This window comes from Lutra lutra, chromosome 6, assembly GCF_902655055.1.
Source record: "Lutra lutra chromosome 6, mLutLut1.2, whole genome shotgun sequence".
Lineage (NCBI taxonomy): Eukaryota > Metazoa > Chordata > Mammalia > Carnivora > Mustelidae > Lutra > Lutra lutra.
The window spans coordinates 104,271,644-104,299,566 of NC_062283.1; the positions used below are offsets into that span (position 1 = coordinate 104,271,644).

Sequence of the window (27,923 nt, forward strand, 5' to 3'; positions counted from 1 at the left end):
GAAGTTAATCCAAACCCCTAAAATTTTGAATCTGTTGAAAAAAAAGTATTCAGGAGTGGAAATTTTTGTGCTTACATGGAAATAAAACCTTTAAATACCCTTACTTATAAATTATTTTCCTACAAGATGAATAGATTCCTTGTGGGTAATTAAGCAGTACTTTCCAGATTTACTTGATATGATTTTTATTAATAAAGTCTTTGCTTTTTTTGTACTTCAAACTCATTGAACAGCAATGGAATAAGATGTCTTGGAGGCATTCCAGATTAATTCAGATGGTCAGCACACTTGGAATAAATTCCACTTTAGATGTTTAGGCATTTTTCTCCTTCTTAGGTTCTTAGCTATGAACATCATAATAGACAAAAGTCTTGCTTTAGGAAACGTATGAAATAGGAGGAAATATGGGAATGTCACGGTGGTGGGAAAAAAGAATTTACCTTAAACCATTGTCATCTGATGCTGGGCATCAATAAGTACTTTTCAAGAGGCTTTATACAATAAAGAAGGATTTAAGGCAAGTATCTATTAATACAGCCTTAGCTTGAAGAAAAATAAATTATGACGTCATCGTGGACGTGTGGTGTGATTGCGTCCCCTTTGGCATTCATGGCATAACAATACTTCTTGAATGAATTCCTATTATCCCCACCAAAAATAAGAGTAGAAAAGGCCTTTATTTTCGGCAGAGAGGGCAGCAGGACAGATCTGAGTGGGTACTGCTAAGACCTGAACCCCGGGCATTCAGCAGTGTGAAAAGGGTCAGAGCACGTAAAGAGTTAGAAGGTTGAGTGACAGTGGATGATGGATGAGGATGGTTTCATAGGTCAGAGCATGCTGTGGATCCAGGCTCGGCTTGGGATGAGGATGGGTCTCCAGGAAGAAGGTGAGTGGCCAGTGTGTGTCACAGCCAAAGTGTTGATGGCAGCAGCCACTGCTGTGATCCATACTATGAATCAGGCTGTGGCTTTTGGGATGACACCAGGCTACCGAGGAAAACAGAGGTTAGATGGGACAGTAGTCAAGGGTAATTAGGTGTTCAAGGGATTTGCTCCCAGCATGGCTGTGGGTTAAAGTGAACACTAGTGCACAGATCAGGCACTAAAGTGAAGATGGCCTTTGTTGAGGCAGAAGCTTTCCTCTGCCCTTAAGAGTGTTTTTGGAGAGGAGCTGATCTCAAGTTCTGGGATATGTGTGGGCTCTGGACAGCACCAAGACTGAAAACTCTAAAGTAATGTTGTTTCTGAATTCTAACACTTGGAAGTTTATTAAATAAATTTTTATACAATTCAGGATAATACCAATGTCAAGATGAAGGACATGGGTGAAGTCCAGAGTCTAATAGTAAATAGCTCCTACTTATTTAGCATGCACTGTATCAGGTCCTGTTCTGAGCGTTTTCCATGTATTATTTCATTTCACCCTCCTATCAATCGAATAAGGGAGCCAGAAGTTGGCTTTCAGAGATTCTGCTGGACAGCAAGACAGTGGAAGGACCGAGACTGGTGTGTCGATGCCTGGGATTGTAGTATTCTCCAAACACCAGCAAGTTCTGAGTGCTAACATTTATCATTAGCCTTCCTCCCTCATTGTTCTATGGTCCATGACCATTTGCTGTTCCCGGCATATTTAACGTGTACCTCTGGTCATTGTGCATTTTCTATCAGGATAGCCTTCACCCCTGCCCCATGTCTTTCCAGACCACTTTCACTCTGGCTGGTTCCCTTTTCCAACTTCCCATCACTTTTATTTATTGTCTATACACATTTGGGGACTTGATGAAATTCCTTTTTCCTTTTTTATACTTGTTTTTTCGTTGTTTAGTAAGTGTAAATTTTGCTTCATCATCAAGTGCAGAACTCTATATTGCTTTTGTATTTTCTGCAAAACCAGCCTCATTGTGACTCATCCAGTAAATTCACATAGGATATTCTATACTTTCTGTTCTTTGATTTTAATCATGTTGTAACCAACTGTTAAGAAACTGGCTATTTTTTATACATCTTACAATGTAGGAAATGTTACTTAAATTTTTTTCCTTTTTAAAATTTTTACAGGGCAAACTCAGAAAATGAATCTTTTCCAGGCAGTAACAAGTGCCTTGGATAACTCATTGGCTAAAGATCCTACTGCAGGTAAACTTCCTTTGTGTGTGAGTGTGGTACCTGTGTTAATTCAGATTGAAAATTTGCTGGAAATACCGTATCTGAAGCTCAGTGGTTAACATAGGTCTGCCTGAAATTTTTTTAAATGATCTGGTCAAATGATTAAGGTCAAATAATCAGATTATGGTATTAACACATTTTTAAAAATCAGTTCATTATGAATTAGTTCACATGTATATCTGACATCATCAACTCAACTTTCACCCATAGTATTTGTGGTCCTGATACTATATTAATATTTTCTGGATTGATACCTAATACGTACTTCTTTTTTTTTTTTTTTAAGATTTTATTTATTTATTTGACAGAGAGAGATCACAAGCAGGCAGAGAGGCAGGCAGAGAGAGAGGAGGAAGCAGGCTCCCTGCTGAGCAGAGAGCCCGATCGGGGCTCGATCCCAGGACTCTGAGATCATGACCTGAGCCGAAGGCAGCAGCTTAACCCACTGAGCCACCCAGGCGCCCCCCTAATACGTATTTCTGTTTCTCCAGCATATAGGAAAAAAACAGGAAGTACCGCTTGATTCAGATTTATGAATCTGCTTATGAAATGAAGATTTGGTTCCACGCTTTCCTTTGAGATAGCCATCCCACTTACAAGATTTTTTTGAAATAACTTCAGTATTTGTAAATAACTTTATCTTATAAAATTTAATTATTGGTATAAAAACAGCTGTTTTGCTATATGTTTCCTCAATTTGGTTGGCTTTACTTCATATATATATATATATATATATATATATATATATATATATATAGTGTGTATGTGTGTGCGTGCGCTAGTATGTATGAATATATATACTTTTATAATATATAGTGTGAGAGGGAGCCAAGATGGCGGAGAAGTAGCAGGCTGAGACTACTTCGGGTAGCGGGAGATCAGCTAAATAGCTTATCTAAAGATTGCAAACACCTACAAATCCAACGGGAGATTGAAGAGAAGAAGAACAGCAATTCTAGAAACAGAAAATCAACCACTATCTGAAAGGTAGGACTGGCGGAGAAGTGAATCCAAAGCGACGGGAAGATAGACCGCGGGGGGAGGGGCCGGCTCCCGGCGAGGGGCGGAGCAACGGAGCAAAATCAGGACTTTTAAAAGTCTGTTCCGCTGAGGGACATCGCTCCAGAGGCTTAACTGGGGTGAAGCCCAGGCGGGGTCAGCGCGGCCTCAGGTCCCGCAGGGTCGCAGAAGGATCGGGGTGTCTGAGTGTCGCAGAGCTTACCGGTATTAGAATGGGGAAGCCGGCTACAGAGACAGAGCCGAGGAGTGACTCTCAGCTCGGGGTTGCGTTGAACCGGTCGCAGGCTCGGTCAGCTCGGAGCACGGCCGGAGGCCAGGGTGATGGGAGTCATTGGGCGCTGTTCTCTGAGGGCGCACTGAGGAGTGGGGCCCCGGGCTCTCGGCTCCTCCGGGCCGGAGACTGGGAGGCCGCCATCTTCATTCCCACCCTCCGGAACTCTACGGAAAGCGCTCAGGGAACAAAAGCTCCCGAAAGCAAACCCAGCAAACCCGAGCGGATGACTCAGCGCGGCCCCGGGTAAGGGCGGTGCAACTCCGCCTGGGGCAAAGATGCTTGAGAATCACTACAACAGGCCCCTCCCCCAGAAGATCAACGGGAAACCCAGCGAGGACCAGGTTCACCTACCGAGGAGAGCAGTTTCAATACCAAGGAGAGCGGCAGAATTCCAGAGGAGAAGAAAGCAAAGCACGGAACTCATGGCTTTCTCCCCATGATTTTTTAGCCTTGCAGTTAATTTAATTTTTTTTTCTTTTCGAATTTTTTTTTCCTTTTCTCTTCTTCTGCTAAATTTTTTTAACGTTTACCGTTTTCTTTTTTAACGTTTTTTAAATAGTTTATCAAATATATATATATTTTTTCCCTCTTTTTATATTTTTTCTTTATCGGCTTTCTTTTTTTAAATAGTTTCTTTTTTTTTTTTTCTTTCTTTTTGAATCCCTTTTTATCCCCTTTCTCCCCCCTCACAATTTGGGATCTCTTCTGATTTGGCTAAAGCATATTTTCCTGGGGTTGTTGCCACCCTTTTAGTATTTTAATTGCTCCTTCATAAACTCTTATCTGGACAAAATGACAAGGCGGAAAAATTCACAACAAAAAAAAGAACAAGAGGCAGTACCAAAGGCTAGGGACCTAATCAATACAGACATTGGTAATATGTCAGATATAGAGTTCAGAATGACGATTCTCAAGGTTCTAGCCGGGCTTGAAAAAGGCATGGAAGATATTAAAGCAACCCTCTCGGGAGATATAAAAGCCCTTTCTGGAGAAATAAAAGAACTAAAATCTAACCAAGTTGAAATAAAAAAAGCTATTAATGAGGTGCAATCAAAAATGGAGGCTCTGACTGCTAGGATAAATGAGGCAGAAGAAAGAATTAGCGATATAGAAGACCAAATGACAGAGAATAAAGAAGCTGAGCAAAAGAGGGACAAACAGCTACTGGACCACGAGGGGAGAATTCGAGAGATAAGTGACACCATAAGACGAAACAACATTAGAATAATTGGGATTCCAGAAGAAGAGGAAACAGAGAGGGGAGCAGAAGGTATATTGGAGAGAATTATTGGAGAGAATTTCCCCAATATGGCAAAGGGAACAAGCATCAAAATTCAGGAGGTTCAGAGAACCCCCCTCAAAATCAATAAGAATAGGTCCACACCCCGTCACCTAATAGTAAAATTGATAAGTCTTAGTGACAAAGAAAAGATCCTGAAAGCAGCCCGGGAAAAGAAGTCTGTAACGTACAATGGTAAAAATATTAGATTGGCAGCAGACTTATCCACAGAGACCTGGCAGGCCAGAAAGAGCTGGCATGATATATTCAGAGTACTAAACGAGAAAAACATGCAGCCAAGAATACTATATCCAGCTAGGCTATCATTGAAAATAGAAGGAGAGATTAAAAGCTTCCAGGACAAACAAAAACTGAAAGAATTTGCAAACACCAAACCAGCTCTACAGGAAATATTGAAAGGGGTCCTCTAAGCAAAGAGAGACCCTAAAAGTAGTAGATCAGAAAGAAACAGAGACAATATACAACAACAGTCACCTTACAGGCAATACAATGGCACTAAATTCATATCTCTCAATACTTACCCTGAATGATAATGGGCTAAATGCCCCAATCAAAAGACACAGGGTATCAGAATGGATAAAAAAACAAAACCCATCTATATGTTGCCTACAAGAAACTCATCTTAAACCCGAAGAAACCTCCAGGTTTAAAGTGAGGGGGTGGAAAAGAATTTACCATGCTAATGGACATCAGAAGAAAGTAGGAGTGGCAATCCTTATATCAGATCAATTAGATTTTAAGCCAAAGACTATAATAAGAGATGAGGAAGGACACTATATCATACTCAAAGGAACTGTCCAACAAGAAGATCTAACAATTTTAAATATCTATGCCCCTAACGTGGGAGCAGCCAACTATATAAACCAATTAATAACAAAATCAAAGAAACATATCGACAAGAATACAATAATAGTAGGGGATTTTAACACTCCCCTCACTGAAATGGACAGATCATCCAAGCAAAAGATCAACAAGGAAATCAAGGCCTTAAATGACACACTGGACCAGATGGACATCACAGATATATTCAGAACATTTCATCCCAAAGCAACAGAATACACATTCTTCTCTAGTGCACATGGAACATTCTCCAGAATAGATCACATTCTTGGTCCTAAATCAAGTCTCAACCGGTATCAAAAGATTGGGATCATTCCCTGCATATTTTCAGACCACAATGCTCTAAAGCTAGAACTCAATCACAAGAGGAAATTTGGAAAGAACCCAAATACATGGAGACTAAAGAGCATCCTTCTAAAGAATGAATGGGTCAACCAGGAAATTAAAGAAGAATTGAAAAAATTTATGGAAACAAATGATAATGAAAACACAACGATTCAGAATCTGTGGGACACAACAAAGGCAGTCCTGAGAGGAAAATATATAGCGGTACAAGCCTTTCTCAAGAAACAAGAAAGGTCTCAGGTACACAACCTAACCCTACACCTAAAGGAGCTGGAGAAAGAACAAGAAAGAAAGCCTAAACCCAGCAGGAGAAGAGAAATCATAAAGATCAGAGCAGAAATCAATGAAATAGAAACCAAAAAAACAATAGAACAAATCAACGAAACTAGGAGCTGGTTCTTTGAAAGAATTAATAAGATTGATAAACCCCTGGCCAGACTTATGAAAAAGAAAAGAGAGAGGACCCAAATAAATAAAATCATGAATGAAAGAGGAGAGATCACAACGAACACCAAAGAAATACAGACAATTATAAGAACATACTATGAGCAACTCTACGCCAACAAATTTGACAATCTGGAAGAAATGGATGCATTCCTAGAGACATATAAACTACCACAACTGAACCAGAAAGAAATAGAAAGCCTGAACAGACCCATAACCAGTAAGGAGATTGAAACAGTCATCAAAAATCTCCAAACAAACAAAAGCCCAGGGCCAGATGGCTTCCCGGGGGAATTCTACCAAACATTTAAAGAAGAACTAATTCCTATTCTCCTGAAACTGTTCCAAAAAATAGAAATAGAAGGAAAACTTCCAAACTCATTTTATGAGGCCAGCATCACCTTGATCCCAAAACCAGACAAGGATCCCAACAAAAAAGAGAACTACAGACCAATATCCTTGATGAACACAGATGCAAAAATTCTCGCCAAAATACTAGCCAATAGGATTCAACAGTACATTAAAAGGATTATTCACCACGACCAAGTGGGATTTATTCCAGGACTGCAAGTTTGGTTCAACATCCGCAAATCAATCAGTGTGATACAACACATTAATAAAAGAAAGAACAAGAACCATATGATACTCTCCATAGATGCTGAAAAAGCATTTGACAAAGTACAGCATCCCTTCCTGATCAAAACTCTTCAAAGTGTAGGGATAGACGGCACATACCTCAATATTATCAAAGCCATCTATGAAAAACCCACCGCAAATATCATTCTCAGTGGAGAAAAACTGAAAGCTTTTCCGCTAAGGTCAGGAACACGGCAGGGATGTCCGTTATCACCACTGCTATTCAACATAGTACTAGAAGTCCTAGCCTCAGCGATCAGACAACAAAAGGAAATTAAAGGCATCCAAATTGGCAAAGAAGAAGTCAAACTGTCACTCTTCGCAGATGATATGATACTATATGTGGAAAACCCAAAAGACTCCACTCCAAAATTGCTAGAACTTGTGCAGGAATTCAGTAAAGTGTCAGGATATAAAATCAATGCACAGAAATCAGTTGCATTTCTCTACACCAACAACAAGACAGAAGAAAGAGAAATTAAGGAGTCCATCCCATTTACAATTGCACCCAAAACTATAAGATACCTAGGAATAAACCTAACCAAAGAGACTAAGAATCTATACTCAGAAAACTATAAAGTACTCATGAAAGAAATTGAGGAAGACACAAAGAAATGGAAAAATGTTCCATGCTCCTGGATTGGAAGAATAAATATTGTGAAAATGTCTATGCTACCTAAAGCAATCTACACATTTAATGCAATTCCTATCAAAGTACCATCCATTTTTTTCAAAGAAATGGAACAAATATAATATATAGTGTGTGTGTATATGTGCGTGCGCTAGTATGTATGAATATATATACTTTTATATATTAGTATGTAATATATACTATAACCTATGCATATTTATATATTGGTATATATAAATACATATATTTAGTATGCCTTGGGCTTCCACTTGAGAAGTTTTAAGGTCCCTAGTTTTAAGGTCAAGTGAAGAAGGGGTTAATTTGTTAGGAGGAAGTGAGAGCTATACTATTGGATGATGAGATCTTGCTTTGTTTGAATGTCATCTGAGAATGATTGGTCTTGAAGAGTAAAGAAGGGTGAATTTCCTAAGGTCCACAAAGCTGGTTAGGTGTTAATAAATTCAGCTATGTGAACACCCATTTTTATTGTCGTTGGCCTTGCTCACTATCTGCTGCCATGCTTGCCTCCTTTCACACCATTTAGGTCCTTTTCTTACTTGTGACTGTTCTCTCAGCTTGGAATGCATTTCCTTCAGCCCTTCAGATTGTTGCCTTTCATTGTAGACCATGTTTGAAAGAGAACCACTGGCAGGGGACTTGAGCCTGGAGTGTGAGTCAGTTCTGCCGCTTGCTGTCCTACTGGTTAAGTTACTTTACTACTGCTCTGGGCTTCGTTTTCTTCCTGGGTGAAACAAGATGACATTCTAGATAAGTGCTTCTTCATCAATTGGGGCGATTTTAATCCCCCTTCTTCCTCTTACGTTTAACAAAGTCTGGAGACACTTTTGGCTGTCATGACTCTGTGTGTGTGTGTGTGTGTGTGTGTGTGTGTGTGTGTGTGTGTGTAGCGGGTGACAACTGTCATCCACTGGGTAGAGGCCAGGGTTGCTGCTCAGAGATGTCTACAATGCACAGAACAGGCTGCTATGGTGAAAGAATTATTCAGTCCAAACTGTCAGTAATGTTGAAGTTGAGAAACCTTGATTTAAGCTTCTAATCCATTTCTGTTTTCTGATTTAAGGTGTAAACATTTAAATTACCTATTTTTCATTGTCAGTATCACTTAAGGGTTATTAAATAAAACATGTTTTGTAAACATTGTTTTTCAGTAATATTTGGTGAAGATGTTGCTTTTGGTGGAGTCTTTAGATGTACTGTCGGCTTACGAGACAAATATGGTAAGTCACTCTCTTTTTATGTGCATAGTATTCTTGTATAATTTTTCCTTAAATATTTGAAGATACAAAAATTTGAAGATACAAAAGATGCCTGTTCCACTCTTTGCCGGATCCTTATTGTACACATAGTTGTTGGTTTTTGTTTTTATTTTTTTTTTTCCATTTGTTTGTTTTCCATTTCTGTAGCCATCTACAGAATCTCTTGGTTTGGGTTTCTCCGAATGTGTTCTAATTGCAGTATCTCTCTGATCTGGTTCAGATCACACATATTATAGATGCCAAAATCATCTTCATTAAATGTATCAGTTTATTATGTCATTCAGATCTAGGAGGCTTTGATCTCTTACTACTGCCAACAATTTTGCTTCCAGTGTCTCTAGTTCAAGATTCTGCCCTACTGGTCTTTGTTAATAGAGTTCATCTTTTATTTCCCGTATTTGGGCTCCCCAGAGATTAGAAGCATTGGGATGTGTTGTATCTATGTATGTGTGTGTACATGTGTGTGTATTATATATGTATCTATTTCTGTTTGTCTTTATATGTATCTCTCTATTTCTACACCTGTATCTAATGCCTACACTTATATCTATATTGAGAAAGAGAGAGATTTACTTTTTAAGGAATTGGCTCACATAATAAGGGGGCTGGCAAGTCTGAAATCTGTAGGGCAAGCCAGCAAGCAAGCTGAAAGCCCAGGCAGGGTTTCTCTGTTGCAGTTTTCAGGCCGAATTTCTTCTCGTTGGGGAAGCCTGTCTTTTTTTCTAAGGCCTTCAAATGATTGGGTGAAGGTCATCTGTATTGTGAAGGGCTATCTGCTTTACTGACAATCTAGTGATTTAAATGTTAATCACATCTAAAGAACACATTCGCAGCAATATCAACACTGGTCTTTGACCAAGTAACTGGGCACCATCATCTAGCCAAGTTGACACATGTGATTTACCATCCCCCCCTCAAAAAAATTTTTACCATCCCATTATCCTTCCACATGTTTCACCTCAGCTGATCTCTGTCTTTTGCTTGGCATGGGATTGATTTCTGCCAGTTGCTTTTACTCATTTCATTTGACTCAGACTTCAAACAGAGTGCACTTTGGCGGATCCCAGCATCCTCCCTCCTGACTTGCTGTGTGAGAAATAGATTTCAACTCCTTACTGTTAGGGATGACTTTGAGGTGATTTGACTTTTTGTTTTTTCCCTCAGTCTTACCTCAAATGGAAGTCAGCAAAGTGTTTAAGTTCAGGGGGAGGAGTTGACGTCTCCCTTTCTTTTTACCTTTGCCACTGCTCTCTAAAGCTCATGGGTGCAGTCAGCAGTTCTAATTTTTTCCCCTAACTGTTGTTCCTTCTTTTCCCACTGTTCTCTGAGGTTCTGTTATACTTGAATCCAAGACATCATGGCATGTTCCACCTTGCTTACCGAGAAGGTCTCTTCTCTTTATAGCAGGTGGATTTTCTGAGAGCTGTCCCTCTGCTTTCTCCTATTTCTAACAGCTTTTCAGAGATTGAGGTACCTCAATCTCAACTATCTCACACTGTCTCAGTTCCAGCTAATTTGGATGCCTACACACTTTAGCTCTTTAAAAAAAAAATTAAAAGCCTTTACACCTTTTATTTCAAAAGCAATGCATATGCATTAAAGAAAATTTGGAAAATATAGAAAAGCAGAAAGGAGAAACATAAAATTGTCCATATTTCCGGAGATAACCAGAGAAAGCCATGGTACCCCTCTTGGTTTACATGTTTCTAGACCATATTTGAATATATCTGAGTATGTTCGCATATATTAAGTAATGTTTAAAACATAGAATTAGGGGTGCCTGGGTAGTCGTTAAGCATCTCCCTTCGGCTCAGGTCATGATCTTAGGGTCCTGGGATCAAGCCCCACATTGGGCTGCCTGCTCAGCAGGAAGCCTGCTTCTCCCTCTTCCACTCCCGCTGCTTGTGTTCCCTCTCTCGATGCCTCTCTCTCTGTCAAATAAATAAATAAAATCTTAAAAAACAAACAAAATAGAATTATACTTTTGTTTTCTTCTTAGGGTTTTCAGCTCTGCTTATGTTGCCCACCTGTTCTTGCATGTTGTCTACTTTATTGCCATTGGCGCCCTTTGCATATTTATCATAGTTGTTTTAAATCCCTGGTTTGGTAATTGCAGTATCTGCCCTGTCTGGTTCTGATGCTTGCTCTGGCTCTTCAAATTGTGATTTTACCTTTTAGTATGCCCTGTAATTTTCTCTCACTAGCTGGACATGATGCACTGGGTGAAAGGAATTGCTGTAAATAGGCCTTCAGGGATGTGGTGGTGAGGTGTATGGGGAAGGGACGTATTCTGTAACCCCGTCATTAGGTCTTGGTCCTTTATTGAGCCTCTGCCTCTGGACTGTGAACTTCACAGGTGTGTTTTCCTCTCTCTCAGGTGGGACAGGAGGCCTGGAGCTGACTGGAGTTGGGCATATTCCTTCCCCCAGGTCAATTACAGTCTGACAATAAATACCCAGCAGATTAGGCTCTGGTTAACTGGTTTCCCTTGATGTCAGGCCTTTTTAAGAAGGGAGTGCTCTGGCATATTTCAAAATGGTTCCTTGTGCACTTCCCCAGCTGGAAGCAAGAGGGCATTTTTCTCATGTGTTTATCGTAGGAACCTGGTGGAGCGCCTGGAGGTAAGCCTCACAAAATTGGGGAGGCCTCCTTAGGTTGGACTGGATTCCCTGGAGTTTTTAACTCTCAGGCTTGTCCACATGGAGCCTCCAGCCATTCCTCAATCACAGTTCAAGTTTTTCTACTCTGGCCCTGGCTCTGGCAGTCATTTTTACTCCTCAGCCTCTGCTCTGCTAAGTCAAGATTGCCTGTCTTCCTCCATCTGTCTGTCTCTTCAGCCTCCAGGAGGACAGCGGTTTGCTGTGTGTCCTCTCCTCTCTCTTGGGTCCAGGAAGAGTTGTTGACTTTTCAGTCTGTTCAGCTTTTGACTTGGACTGAGTGGCTACTTCCAAGTGCCTCACACGTGGAAGTGGAAAGCAGAGGTCGAACTTAGTCTTGTCTGCATCTGGTGTAGCTGCGCGGCTGAGCAGTTTCTAGCCTTCACTCTTCTGTCCTGCTGGCCCCCGTGTGGTAGTGAGCTGAGTGCTTGTTGAGGCCAGCGAGGCTTCTGTTGCCTGCCCAGGGTCTCTTCCTCCCCTCTTGCTGTCTAGATTCTCCCCAGTGGTGCTCTTGTAATCGCACCCGCTCTGCCTGGGGCATTTCATCCCCGTCACCTGCTGCTTACACTCCAGTGACTTGCAAATTGCCAAATCCAGTGTAGACCATCGGCTTGAGCTTCACATCTGTGTCTTCGTGTTACCACGGCTCATCGTCACCTCGGTGTTCCCGTCACTTCACACGCACCGTTTCCAAACCAATTTTCAAATTCCGTGGAGTGCATTATCTCCACCCAGAAAACCCACAGGGCCGACTGTGAATATGCCACTAGTGATAGTGAATATGCCACTACCCAGTTGGTTACCTGAGCCAGAAACTAGGGGGATCCGAGTCTTGTCCTCTTTTCTTGTTCTTCAGCCCCGGTCAAGTCCTACAATTTCATCTTCTCAGTTTCTTTCTAAAGTGGCCTCTCTGCCTACAGACCCTTATCTTCTTTGCTTGGACAGTTTCATGGCTCTTCTCAGCAATGCCCCTGCCTCCTGTCCCCACCTGCCACCAGTGTGATCGTTCTAAAAGGCACATTGCTTGGCAGGATATAGAAAAGACTCTGAGAGCTGCCCTCTCCCTACCTACCTGACCTCATTCAGTTTATACTTTACCCATGTTGAACTGATAGATGTTTTCCCTAAGCCTCTGCTTTTTCCCCCCAATCTCTCGTCCTTTGCACACACCATTTAGCGTTTTCTCTCTCTCATCAGATTTCCTGGTAAGCTCCACTTTTGCCTTCAGAAGCTTCTTTATAAAGCTCTTCCTGACCCTCCAAGCAGACCCAGGCAGTAGTTTTCACTGCTCGGATTTTATACCTTTTACATAGTGCAGGCTGCATTGTATTGTCTCCCCACCAGATCTCTGCACCAGACAGCTTCGGGAAGGCAATAGATGTTTAAGTCATCTGTGCACCCTGGGCTCCTAATACAGTGTCTGGCAATACTTATGAAGTGGATGTTGTTGAGTGAACTTACCCTTCACTCTCTCACCAAGACAATGGCCTACTGCCTCAGAAAGGGGATTTCCTTATTTCCCTTTCATGATGTTTTGTTGGTCTGATTTTTTTAAAGACTTTATTTATTTACTTGACGGTGGAGAGAGAGAGAGAGAAGAGAGTACAAGCAGAGGGAGTGGCAGGCAGAGGGAGAAGCAGACTCCCCACTGAACAGGGAGCCCAACGTGGGGCTCGATTCCAGGACCCTGGGATCATGACCTGAGCCAAAGGAGGACAGTAACTGAGATAGCCTGGTGCCCCTAATTTTTTTTCTTAAAACAACAAGAAACTCTCACTTGAAAAAGTCCTCTGCCCTTTAGAAAAAGGAGACACCTGCAGATTTAGGTCTCTATGACAGGATGACAGGGGGCTGAGCTAATTAAAGGCTAACTTTTAGCTTTATTGTCAGCTGCTGTGATTTTTTTTTTTTTTTTACAAGTGCTTTAGGACTACAAAGTTTTGAATAACTCCAGGTTGATCAATATGAACAGTTAAATCAATTCTAATGAGACGGAGTGAGCTTCAGTCTTCAGGACTGAGGAATAAAGGAAGTGGTGAAGAGACATCTATTCAAATAGAACTTTTTCCATATTTAAACAAATAGCATGTGTCTTAAAAATAGTTCTCTGCCCTTTTGAGTGCAGGCCAGGGATGTTTAGCTGTACAGAAACCTGTCCGTTTTGTATTTTTTTTGAAGTTAAAAGCACTTGTATTTGAAAGATTATATTGATCTAGTTGAATACATGGCATGAAATGACATAGCAGAGAGCATCCTGCAAGGAATTGATTCGCTTTCTGTGGAAGAGCCTAGTGTTGAGAGAGACTGGGGCACAGTCAGTAGGTGGCAGCCTACACTTTGAAATGAGGCTCTCCTTGCTGGCGGTACCAACACTCTGCAAAGGCCGAGAAGCCTTTTGAATCCCATCAGAAGGGAGAATTTGAAGAATTGCTGGTTACTGACCTAATGTTGTGATGCTGAATACTACTTGATATTAAAAAGAAGGAACTGAGTAATTAGGGACCACGCTATTAAAAAAAAGAAGATAGAGGGGTGCCTGGGCGGCTCAGTGGGTTAAGCCTCTGCCTTCGGCTCGGGTCATGGTATCAGGGTCCTGGGATCCAGCTCCACATTGGGCTCTCTGCTCTGCAGGGAGCCTGCCCACCGCCCCTCCCCCCACCCTACCCCGCCTGCCTCTCTTCCTACTTGTGATCTCTGCGTCAAATAAATAAAATCTTAAAAAAAAAGATAGAGCTCTTTTGTATTCTGGGTAATCCAGATGGGTGAGAGTGAGTGTAGCCCCATAAACCATAGTTCTCCTTCCCTATCCTTTGATGGCACAAAATAGTAAGGGTGGTTTGAAAACTGAAAATAGATGGTCTAACCTCACTGACACATGCACTCCAAATACCAGCTTTAGCCTTTTTAAGCAAGGGCTCCCTTGCCCCGGAGCAACAGGTGAAACTAGGTATGTCCTAGGGAAGCCGTGGGTAGGAGCGGGCAATTCAGATGGTAGTTGGTTTTTTTTAGGGTATGTGATTTAATGTTGAATACCACACATTCTTTCATTTATATAATGAGACAGATCCCATGGTTCCTTTGGAACCTGTCCTCATTATTGTCCTTCTCAATGTGTTGTCTGGGTGTGTTTCAGTCATGTAAGACTTTTACGTCAGGTTAAGCGTATTTTTTTTTTTTTTTTTAAAGATTTATCCATTCATTTGAGAGAGATACAGAGAGAGAGAGAGAGAAAGACATAGTGAGTGAGTAAGTGAGTGAGTGTGGGGAGGGGCAGAGAGAAAGAGAGCGAGAAACCCCAGCAGACTCTTTGCTAAGCTTGGAACCTGACATGGGCTTGACCCCATGATCCTGAGATCATGACTTGAGGCAAAACCAAGAGTCGGTTCCCTAACCGACTGAGCTACCCAGGCACCCCTCAATATATGTTTTTGTTTCACGCTCTTCTGTACTGATGTGGCCATTGCTGGGCTGTGGTTCATAAGACTCTATTTTGGTCCACTTATTGGAAGAAACTTAGGTGAGAAGGAATAGCAGAGGACTTGCTGAATTAGTCTATGGGCCCAAGCATCTGCCTTTTCATGGGATTTGATATTTTTCCATTACTGTGTTCATTCCTCTATACCACAACTGCAGCCTGTCCTAGCAGCTTGGGAAAACAAATATAACCGCTTATTTGTTTTCTTATGTAAACATCATTGAAATTGTTTAACCAGGCACTTTAGCACACTGGCTACAGGAAGGAAAACTAGGGCGGGCATGTGGAGAAGACATGTTCTCCTCTGTCATATGCCGCTATTTGGGACTTGATTTTCGGCCTCCATGGCCTCATCAGTCAAGGAAAGGACTAGATATTCCTCACGGGCATGTACTTTGGTATTCTTTGTGCTTGTGTCTCTTTTTAAAAAGAGGAGCACATTTGTTTCACATTTCAATTTCCTTTGCAAGTAGAGGTTTTATGAATATAAGAATTGTTCTGTCATTTTAGAATCATTGGCATGTGGGGCCCTTAACTTTCTCTTAAGACTTTCCTTCTCCAGGGGCTCCTGGGTGGCTCAGTCAGTTAAGCGTCTTCCTTCGGCTCAGGTCATGATCCCAGGGTCCTGGGATTGAGCCCCGCATAGGGCTCCTTGCTTGGCGGGGAGTCTGCTTCTCCTCCTGCCTGCTGTTCCCCCTGCTTGTGCTCTCTCACTCTCTCTTACAAATATATAAATAAAATATTGAAAAAAAAAAGCATTCTTTCTGCAGTATAAATTTTAAATTTGGGGGATGCAGGCAAAATCTTTTGACAAGTCTGCTCTACTTTAATGTGAATTATGAAATTAACCTCTTCAACAGAAAAAAAATGGCCTGCTTCAAGGAAGGGGTTACTTGGGTGGTCATCATCCTCTTGGTTGTAGGGTCAGGAATGTCAGTCAGTGAATGGAGGTCTGGCTTCTAGGCAGTTAGAGTTAATTTCACTGAAGGAAAAGCTTGGTAAATGGCAGTTCTTGAGGGAAATGGAGTACGTGATTTATTTTCCCCACAAAGTATACACATGTATGACTTCACAGCACCTTTAATAGCGGGTCTAGGTTGTAAGATGTTTAACTGTTCTGTGAATTTGGAGTAAAAACAGGTGTTAAAATAGTGTAAACTTTTTTTTCTAATGTGCTTATTAAAAATATTTTAAAAGGATTGTTAGTAGCTTTAAGTGTTTCTTTAAATTGTGCTGGTATTACAAGGCCCTTTGTTTTCTAAGACTACACATGTGGTAGAACTAGATGAGAAGAAGGGTATATTAAATGTGTTCTTTATCTCTTTTATCCAGTTGAAATACCCTAGAAAATGGGACTCCCAATATTGTTGAGATATACTTCATTTACATTTGTTTCCCTCCTACATGCTTCGATGTTCTTTTGTGACTTTTAATTCCTGAAAGACCTTGGAGTCTACTAAAATTAGAATTGGTATAGATGGTCACTGTATTTTAATTTCTCTAAAAATTAAAATGTATAATCTTCACAGTTGGCATGTTGACCAGTGTCTCAACAAATAACATTTAAGAAAATAAGAGTTAATGTATTTTGTAGGAGATGAGAGCTAGAGAGAGATTGAGGCTATATCTAGTCCGGTGATTATCGACTGGGGGTGATTTCTCACTCCTGGAGGCAGGAGTCCAGAGGCGTTTCTGATGATCACAGCTGGGGGTTGCCACTGGCATGTAATGGGTGGAGGTCAGGGCAATGGATAACTGTCTTACTGTGCACGGGGACAGCCCTTTTTCACCAGAGAATTCTCTGGCCCAAAATGTCAGTAGTGCTAAGGTTGAGAACCCCTGATCCAGTCTTCCATACAATCTAGAAACAGAAGTTCTGAGAAGTTCTAGATGTTACCAAGTTATCCAGTGGTAAGCAGGTAAGCCAGATCCCGAGCTCAACCTCCCTAAAGACTAGTGCTGAGCTTTCTGCACTATGTTGTTTTCCCTTCTTCCTTAGAAATGAATAACTCCTACAAAGCATGAAAAATAGAAGGAATATAGGGGCTCTTGGGTGGCTCAGTGGGTTAAGCATCTGCCTTCGGCTCAGGTTATGATCTCAGGGTCCTGGGATCAAACCCTGAATTGGGCTCTTTGCTCAGTGGGGAGCCTGCTTCCCCCTCTCTCTCTGTCTGCCTCTCTGCCTACCTGTGATCTCTGTCTGTCAAATAAATAAATAAAATCTTAAAAAAAAAAAAAAGAAGGAATATGCAAGGAATTTTAGTGAACAGAGCTTAAGGGCTTTGATTATTCATAGAGTAGGAATAACCCATCAGTAACCCATATCAAAAGTTCTTAAAAATTCTTTTTGTGATTCTTTTGTGAGCATGTTTTTCTGATTAGTATATTAAGTTGTTCTGGGTGGCAGCTGCTGCCTTGACTGTTTTTTATTTTTCTTTAGTTGGTTAAACAATAAATGTTAAAGCTGCCAACAGGTGTTCTCTCTGACATTTTGAGCATCACGGTGTAAAGCCCTTAAGCCAGTGTTTCCCAACCTTACTTGACAATGGCAGGCTTTTAAAATGATCAAATATGAGCACCAACAGGGCTTAGGATAGGCTTGGACTAAAATACTCGATCAGGAAAAATGGGGTTGTAGGGTCATTATTGTCAGACTTAAAAATTCAGTCCTATATTTTTAAAAAATCATAGTTAAGAATTAAAAAAAATGAAACTATATTGAGAACACTTTAAAGGGACTAAAAGATCTTTCATTTTATGCTTTCACTATCCAGCAAGACCAAAGTCCTATATCCTTAATGTTAGGGATGATGTTGCTAAGTTAGCTTCCTGAATCAGGTGCCAAGTCTTACGTATCTCCTCCTCCAGACTGGTACTTCTAACAGCGGGAAGAACACATACTTCAGTATTTAATATTTATTGGATTTGGATGCATTCGATATTTTTAATTGTTATATTTTGGACAGCTCGCTTTCTAATTTTTATGTATTGAAGCCAGTGACTTTTTTTCCTAACTTTTCATACATGCAGAATTGCTGCTTATTTGATTCAAATGTATTATGTATTCAAATGTATTATGAGGCTTTTCTTTTCAGATCCCAGAAATTCTCAGGGACGGAAGGGGATCAGCAGTCCCAAAATTTTCATACACAGTTCTGATTGCCTTGTATCTGGGAATCCCTGGATTCTCCCATCCTATTTCGTTCATCTTGAGGAAACCCATCCCAGAGCCTATTACATGACAACCGAGAATGCTTTTCCGTCTCTGAAGTAGCGCGTCTGATGGTCCTGGCAGCTACGTGGCAGCTGCACGTTGACCCATGGCACTCAGATGTTGAGCTATTACTGTCACTTAACTGAGGTCCCTTACCTGTCTCAAGAGGTTTGAATCTAAGCGTGTGGGTTATTTACATAGTTATACAATCTTTACTTCAGTTCTAACTTGGAATTCCACTGTTTAGCGACTCCAGTGTGGTTAGAAATTCACATAACCATGAAATTCACCAGGAAAAATGATTTTCCATTCAAATTGGGAGTAGCCAGTACAAACAGCCCCGCACGGAGGACAGCGTTCATGTCATCCGACAGGTATTCATTGACCGGAGCCTTCTATGTAAAATCACAGAATATTGGAGCAAGTGTTGTTTTCTGTTCCCGTTTGGCGTAGATGAAATTTCGTGGTTGCTTTGATTGGCAGAGGGGATAAGGGATCAGTTAGGTAAAGGTTGGCAAATGTCATGTGCTAAGGAATCACTTGGGAAGCTTGTTGGACAAAAAGTTTTCAGTTTCCCATTGAGCAGCTACACCCAAAGGCAGCTTTAGCGATGAAGTGCTTGACCTTCTCCTGTGGCGCCCTGCCATCCCTCTCCCCTCGAGGCCCTCTGGCCGCCAGCCAGAAATGGTGGCATCTAGCCAGCCTTAAATTAGCCAAAAGATTCTTTTTCTGTCGTTTTGGCTCCTGGACACTCAAGCATCTTTGGTAATAAGGGATTTCTCCCACTTTCGATTTCTGGGCAGGCTGCTCATTTAACCCTCATGTTTTCCTCTTCTGGTCTCTGCCAGCCCGGAGTCCAGCAGAAACAAAGACCCTAGTTTCTAAGCCAGAAACACAAACACAGCATTACAATCTTAATCAATCAAGATCCTGTAGATGCTCAATTTGAATATTTTGTTCTGGAAGAAGTGGAGGCTCCTTAGGACTCAAAAGGAAACTTTTAAGTCACTGTAGGAACATGTCAGTTCTTAAAGGAAGCAAGGAACATTTAGATGGCGTAAAAACCCTTTTATATCTTTTCAAATCTAAATTGAACACTGATAGGAGAGACGTTAAAGAGAGAAGTTCCATAGCATTCTCAGCAGTTCCCTGGGTCAGTCATTTGTCCGAAGAAATCACCTTTCTTTTTTGTCAAAGATTGTGGAGTTTCTGTCCAAGGACCAGCTATATACTTAGCTTTTGATTATTCTGTTTTAATTCTGTGATATTAATATTTTAATTCTATAAAATGGTTCTTTAATTATTTAATTATTCTACATTTAATAATTAAGGTTACAACTCTGCTCATGGTATTTACCTCTTTGTATCAAAAAGAGAAAAGTTAGGGGCACCTGGCTGGCTCAGTCAGAGGAGCATGTGACTCTTGATCTTGGGTTTAGGGTTTCAAGACCCATGTTGGGTGTAGAGGTTATTAGAAATAAAAAATAAAGAAAAAACAGCAGGGGGGGTGGGGGGCGGGGGGAGAGGGGGGGAGAGGGGGAGAGAAAAGGAAGCAGGAAGAGAGGGGGGAGGAGGGATGGGGGAGATGAAGAGAGGGAGAGAGAAGTTAGCTATTGTGGCCACAACAATTGCACTCCTTTAACCTACCCAGTCTCTCCTGATTTCTCTCATATATTTGTGAGCAGAATTTGAGGTAAATAGTCTCAAAAAAGCATTCTTCTTTTTCAGTTCTTGCCAAATTCCCTTCTTCTGCTCACCTATCTAGTTCATGCGGGAGCTGCTTCAGGGGTGGGGCAGAAGACCACTCACTGCTCAGCTTTAGCTCCCATTACAGTTTAAAATCTCAGCGAAGTAAAATTTAGGTAAAATTCGCTCCCAGTTTTTTTTAGGCTGAGTAATCCTTAGCTCTCAGCATCCATTTTCCTAAGGGAACGGCCGCCCAATTGCTGCACAGGGTTTCACGGTAGCTGTAGGGTGCTACTGCTGGCGTTCCCATCCTATGTCCCATTTCTTTCCTAGTCCTCCCCATGCACCAAGGAGTTACAGGATCCGAGAACAGACGTGGCTGTCTTTGAGAGTGGTGAGTAGACTCCTTTCCCGGCCAGTCCTGGACCTAACATGGCAGGAGTTCCTGGTAAGGTTGCATTTTTTCAGGTCCCTTCTACTACTAGTTGTGTCTCTTTGTGGTCTCTAGCCGATCCTTCATTCAAAAGCAACACCCTTTCCTCTCTCCTTCAGCCAAGGGACTGGGCCCACTTTTTAGCATCTGATGTACTTTCTCCCTTCCCGATCCCATGGCGTCTGTTTCTTTTTTCTTGTGGGTCTCCTTTTGGGGGCATTAGTGGTTTGTCCCAGTTTGGCCTTGCCTGTCCTCTTCTTGCCGTCACTATGCGTGTGGCCTTAAGTGACCTGATGTGCATCTCCCCGAGAACCACCAAAAAAAGGCAATGAAGAGGCTCCAGGAGGCTGGCGCTGTGACCTGGGGATCTGTGGCTCCTACCTTTGCTAATGTCGTGGTTTCAGGGGGACTTCAGGTGACTTTGATCTTCACAATTCCCCCAAACTATTTCCTGCACACATAAAATCGAAGTACAAATAGCAGGCCAGCTATGCAAATGTAAGATTGACACAAGCCCTCTGGCTCTATTCTCCAGCCAGAATGCTTCCCCTCGCTTCTCCAATACATTCTAGAGCCTCTGCTGCCTGGCAACTCCACTGGTTTTCTTTGTTTGGGTCAGTTTTATAGTTTCAGCAGAACTGGAAGCTTGGTTCTCCAAATAGCCCCGGGTCCGTTCAAGCCTGTGATCTGGGATGGCCGGGCCAACTGCTCACAAGTCATTAAAGATGAGGAAGGCAGCGATGGGCCGAAGGGCACACACAGCAGAGAAAGGCTGGTGTTGACTCTTAACCGTTGCCACGTTGACCAGTGTCATCTGAACTCTGTTTGGGCTAAGGCACTTCCTTACTATGTCCTGGGGTTACTCGGGGTATTTGCCTGAGACCCGTTTACTATGCCTTTCAAGAGCTTATTGGAGATGCCATTTCAGGAAGGTAGATGCCTTTCGGTTGTGTGTGTACATGGGTGGGATGGGGGTCTGACTTAGGTCTCCAGACAGCAACAGCCCCCTCACTTTGTGGCAGTGCTTCTCGGCCTTGCTCCTGTGTTGCTGGACTGGTCGTAAGGTCTTGCCCCAGAGGTTGCAAGGTACTGCTCTGGGTGTGGCCGGGTTGGGGTTTTAAAAGGTCCTCAGGTGATTCAAATGTGCAGCCAAGCTTGAGAACTACTATTCTAGAAGGTACTAAAAATTTTAAGATGTGGGCTCTGCCTTTAAGGAAATCCTAGTATGCTTGCTGGGCCAAAGCCTAATTACCTGGTGAGTAAAATAACAGTGTAAGAATGAAATAACAAGAGAAAACAATGTAAGGACTTCGTTTCTTTGCTTTAGGCCAGAATTTAAATGATAGAGGATAAACTAAGTGGTGCACTGGGAGTTTTTATAGAAAATGGCACTGGAGACTTCTGGAAAAAGAGAAAATTGAATATAAGCTCTCTTTTGTTCCTTCCCCAAACCCCAGTAAAATGTTAAGGGGTCTTCTTTTGCAGTGGTCAAAATCCCCAAGGATGGGGTTAGTGGGACTGGAGACCACATGAACAAAATGCTAGGAAGGTACAGGGTTTGATAGGCTAGCCAAAACCGAATCTGGAGTGGGCAGTGTAGTGGCCAAGAACCAGTCCAGTTTCTACCAAAGAATTACCCAAGGGGCTATGGTGAGTGCTGTGAAGTGTGTAAACCTGGTGATTAACAGATCTGTACCCCTGGGGCTAATAATACATTGTATGTTAATTAAAAAATAAAAAATTATATTAAAAAAAGAAGAATTACCCAAGGGCTCAGGAATTGATAACACCAAGTACCTCTGGGAAGAGGGATGAAGAGAATGGTGCTCTAGAATGAGGCAAATTGGCTGAAAGTCTTTTTAAGAAGCCCTTAGTTCTCCGCCAGCAGGATCTCTATCCTGGAGGTTCACTCTCCATGGAGAGGGTGGATATAAACCTACTGAGAGGGTTACTGTAGAAGAAAGGGAGAATGAAGAATGAACTACCAATCAGTACCATGCTTTCATATATAGGCATTTGCTATATTAACATAATAATATTAATAATAATGATGAAGCTGACGACAGCAGCCAACTCTTATAGTGCTTTCACATGCCCAGCTCTGTTCTGGAAACTTTACATTAACTCATGCAATTCCACATTCCTATGGAGTTCTGTTATCCCATTTTGTAGATGTAGAAACTGAGGCACAGAGAGGCAAAATAACTTCCTCAAGATTTCACAACTAGAACCAGGCCTAACCCTTCATCTTTCTGGGATGAAACCTGACACTGTGATTAAGTTTCAGAAAAACCTGATTTCTGGTTAACATTGTTAAATGTATTGGTTTTGTGTTCTCTTTGGGAAAAAATGAGTATACTGACCTATGCTTGATAAATAGAAGGAAGTAGTGCTAGTTTTGTAAAACTGTATTATGTTTGTACAGATTCAAGTAACATTAAAATACAAATAATTTAACATTTGAGGTCTGTTAGCTTTTTTTCTATTTCAAATTGGGTTCACATATTTTGAATACTGTCGTAGAGATGGCGAATGACGTAATTAAACAGGTCATTTAGAAGGTAACTCTGGCCACCTGGCCCTAGCTGTAAGGCTAAAGGCAGGGACTTCGGGGCTTGAGGACTGGGGAGTCCAGAGGTTCTTAAACTTGAGCTTGCATCAGAATCACTTGGAAGTCTTGCCCAAGCGCAGATTACTAGGCCCTACCCCATAGTTTCTGGCTCAGGAGGTCTGAGGAGGGTGCCCAAGAATTTTTACTTCTAACAACTTTCCAGATGTTGCTGCTGCCACTGGTCCGAGCGAGGATCTCAGTTTGAGAACGACTGCATCTATCCGAGAGGTAATGAGACTCTAACATATGTCAGTGGGAGGGAAGATGAAATCAGGAGGGGGGCATTGAAGAGTCAGGGAGAACTGCTGGGACTCGCCATTCTTTGGGAGCTGGGGCAAATGGAGAAGAAAGGATCTCGGGCAGTTGGCTGGGGTTTAACATCGAATGAAAGACAGACTGAAGAGTTTTGGTTGGGTGTGCAGTGAAGCGGCCACCGGTGACTTGCTGACCTAAAGAAAGGAAACTTTCATGGCAAAGTGAGGTCAGAAATTTGATGACCCAGGCTTCGAGGAGATATGACTATCCTGTGCTAGCATCTAGAATATAGTTTTCTTTAATTCTGGAATACTGGATTGTACTCTGTATTATGGCTTATTTTAGCTGGCCATCTGGTTTGGACCAAACTAAAGACTTCTCTCATATTTGTGCATCATGGTAGTTTCTGGCTTTCTCCCTGACCTTTTGTTTAGAAATGGATCTGACACTAAAAAAGTGTCCAGTTTATTTCAAGCGAAACTCCCCCTTTTACTTATGTGTGTATTTGTTTTTGATCACTGTAGAAACCATTTTCCTTGCATTTTATTTATGGTGATTTTCAAGTTCTGTCTGCCTCTTGCATCCTGCTTATGGGTCCTCAAGACAACTCACATTTAAATTTTTTTTTTTTTTTTAAATTTATTTGACAGACAGAGATCACAAGCAGGCAGAGAGGCAGGCAGAGAGAGAGGAGGAAGCAGGCTCCCCGCTGAGCAGAGAGCCCGATGCGGGGCTCGATCCCAGGACCCTGAGATCATGACCTGAGCCTAAGGCAGTGGCTTAACCCACTGAGCCACCCAGGCGCCCCGACAACTCACATTTAAATCTAATTTCAGACTCGTCAAGTTCTGTTGGCTTTACCTTGGGGTTTCCCTCATTACTGTCCGGAGAATAGTTTATGCGCTTGTTCCCTTTGATCTGAATGATAATATTTGTCACAAGAGACTTTGTTCTCACTCTTCTTCCTACTCTAGTTCCTTATGTGTACATCTGTGAGTTTTCCCAGAATGCGGTTCTGATCACAATATTCTTGTTGAAAATCTTCTCTGTGTTTAATAGTCAAGTCTGGTTTTCTTAGCTTAGCATTGAAGATCTTAAATCATCTGGCTCTGGGCGCCTGGGTGGCTCAGTGTGTTAAAGCCTCTGCCTTCAGCTCGGGTCATGATCCCAGGGTCTTGGGATCGAGCCCCGCATCGGGCTTTCTGCTCGCCGGGAAGCCTGCTTCCTCCTCTCTCTCTGCCTGCCTCTCTGCCTACTTGTGATCTCTGTCTGTCAAATAAATAAATAAAGTCTTAAAGAAAAAAAAGAAGACCTACTCTTCACTTAACAAAAAAATCATCTGGTTCTGACTTTTCTTTCCAATTTTAGTTTCTCTCCCTCATATTCTTGGCTGGATCTACACTACTCACCAGTCGTACCTATGCTTCTCTGCCCTCTGCTCTAAATCTGACTTATACTTCCCAACCTAGCCCGTCTTCTTCATAGCCTTCATTACCCAGAAGTAACTTCTCTCAGTTAGTCTCATCAGTTTTCATCTAGCGCTGCCTCTGTAACTCATTCTGCTTATTTTGCCTCCTATTTTATGCCTCTGATACCCATAATAGTGACATAGGAATTGGTTGAATGAATGAAAGAATGGGAAGTCAGGTGTCATAACTTAGTGCAAATAAAGTGGCGAACTTTAACTGACACATAAGAGTATTCTTTACCAGTGAATGACTTTCACCAGTGAATGACTTTGACTGGAATTTTCTGTTGCTGCTGTGAGTGGGGATTTAAGGAGACTTCTTCAAAGTATGGTCTATCAACTTTGTCATCTTTTTGGATCAGAAGTCTTCTATTAACTTACTAGTTTTTGGTTGTCTTAGATATTTCAGTGAGCTGAATACTATCCTTATTTATTTATTTATTTATTTACATTAAAAAAAAGATTTATTTATTTATTTGACAGTGAGAGGGAGAGAGAGAGAGCACAAGCAAGGGGAGCAGCAGGCAGAGGAAGAGGGTGAAGCAGGCTCCCGCTGAGCAGGGGGCCAGATGTGGGACTCCATCCCAGGACCCTGGGATCATGACCCGAGCTGAAGGCAGATGCTTAACCAACTGAGCCACCCAGGTGCCCCCAGTACTATCCTTATTGCAAGATGTCCCTTGTCTGTTATGGCAAGCTTGTGAATCATTACCTGGGTGACACGTGTGTGTATAAGTACACACGTACACACATGAATTCACACATTTTACCTGAGATTAATTATGGTGACCAACTGTGTTTTTTTTTTTTTACCCCACACAGGATAAATTGGTGAGATGAACTAATTTCGGAGTCACTAGCCTGATTAATAATCTGGGCCAATTATTTTCTGCCTCTCAGTAAAGTCCATTGATATTTTCTGATTCTGCTTTCGTTTGCTCATTGGAGTGTGCACTAGAAGAGTGCAGTATATAAGTAATTGAAGTATAGAAGTGATATAGGGTTTGTGGGTACAATCACTTTTAGAGGAAGAAACATCTGGAACTAGCATAAGAAATTGTAATGCTATAAATTATAAAAATGCTAAAATGTTTCAAATTTAGAATAGAGTGATATAATTGAATTAAATTTTTTTTGTTTGTTTTTTGGCTGAGGATCAGTCATTTGGGACTTTTTAATTAAACAGTGTTAGTTTGGGGATCATATTAAGGACCATCATTATATCTGTGTTCAGCTCTGCCTTTATATGTACATTGAATTAGTTCCTATAGCAGTGAGGCTCACATATTTTTAAAAGAGCTGATAGCCAATGTTTATTTTCTGGTTAAAACTGGTTCTTGATTCTCTTGAGCTTTATTTTATTAATAGCTCTTGAATTTGGACTTAGAATTGGTTTAATGTCAACTTTCTCCTGTTTACAAAGGGGAAAGCTCATTTATTTTTCATGCTTCTTTGTCATGTTGTTCCCTTTGCTTCTGAGAAAAGGGCACCAACCTATTTAGATGGGGAAGTTTAGGCTATTTATAAAGCTAAGCAGGTTAATTGAAATTGACAGCTTGGTAATGTCCTCCTTGGTGAATGACGCACATGGGCTTTAGATGATGTTGGCATGCTGTTTTCACTTATAGTTAGGAATCAGCTGGAGGAATTTGTGTGCTTTGAGCTTCAGTATTGACGTAGGTATTGAGTACAGATATGTTTTAGGAAACATCTCATTTCCATATAAATGAAGGAAGACTAAAAAAAAAATTAGATGGCTTGCCCTTAAATTCCAGCTGTTATCACAAGGATGACGAAAATATTTCTTTTGACTTTCTGGAAAAACAGCTTTGGTTGTATCCAAGCGAAGTGAGGTTATTGCAGGTTTATTCAGAAATACTGCTTGTATTCATTTTTGGGAATCTTTCTTTAGCCATGTGTACATAGATTTGAAAAACTATATTTTTTGTGTGCATTTCTGTAAACTCCAGGTTTAATCTCTTCAATTTTAGAGAGCTTCACTTAAGAAATTTGTAGTCACATTAAAAACCTTATTAATGTGATTTTAATAAAAGGTAGAGGAGCTACAGTGTTCATCTCTCTTATATGACAAAAACTGTGGGTTTTCGGTTTTTGTTGTTGTTTTGAGAGCATAAATGATTCACTAAAGATCTTATCTAAGTGGTGGCATTGACACTTTGTTCATCTTAAATAATTTCGCTCCAATGTTCCATATTTCTAGGAGTCTCTAATCTGATAATTGCTAATAGTAATTGAATTTCTTGGCAAACAAAAGAAGATCCAATTTTCAAGCACCAAAATCATTTTTATTTTACCCTTGAAGAGTTCTTTGTTAGTCATTAAAATGTAAAAATCTATTTAAAGTTGACGCATGACTTCAGGAGCATAATAAGCAGGAAATGTTGAATGCAGTTGAGTTTTTTTTTTTTTTTAAACAACTCTTACCATAATCAAGATCATTTGAACTATGAAATTGATATAGTCAGTTGGATATGCAGTGGAATCTGGACTGGTGTGAGGACTTTCTCTAAATTTCCTTGGTATGTACTTATCTATTTTTTTTTTAAAGATTTTATTTATGTATTTATTTGACAGAGATCCACAAGTAGGCAGAGAGGCAGGCAGAGAGAGAGAGAGAGAGAGGGAAGCAGGCTCCCTGCTGAGCAGAGAGCCTGATGCGGGGCTCCATCCCAGAACCCTGGGATCATGACCTGAGTGGAAGACAGAGGCTTAACCCCCTAAGCCATCCAGGCACCCCCTTTGGTATGTATTTAATTGCTTCCCTTCCCCTTTACCCTAAGAGTGGATAGTATAAAAACTGCTTGCCACTTAACATCTTAGCTTTATGCACAGTTTGGAGATGGTATACTATTTCTGGATAGAAGCATGTATATATTTATACAGAGTAGCCTTGCTATCTTGCTATGTAATTACTGACTCAGAGTTTGAAGCAGCCCTTTCAAAAGTTCTTCTTAAATTCTCAGTTGTTTTCTTGATAATTTTTTGAAATTAACACAATCATTTTTATTACTATTAAAGTAGTAATACAGTTAACATAAAGCTTTTACCTGAAGTCAAATACTCTATAAGAAATAACACATTTTTTTATTACTAAGATATAGTTTTATATTCTAAAAATGTTGATAGCATAATTGTTAGGCCTTTTTTTTTTAATTAAAAAATTTTTTAAAA

General features: G+C 41.1%; 1 protein-coding gene across 1 annotated transcript in view; it reads left to right on the top strand.

The window, feature by feature from the left end:
• Nucleotides 1–27,923, top strand: part of BCKDHB (branched chain keto acid dehydrogenase E1 subunit beta) — a 232,052-nt gene that overhangs the window by 10,231 nt on the left and 193,898 nt on the right. The window contains exons 2-3 of the mRNA XM_047734420.1: nt 2,058–2,135; nt 8,825–8,893. Of these exons, the coding sequence (XP_047590376.1) occupies nt 2,058–2,135; nt 8,825–8,893 (147 nt within the window). The remainder of the gene's footprint in view (nt 1–2,057; nt 2,136–8,824; nt 8,894–27,923) is intronic.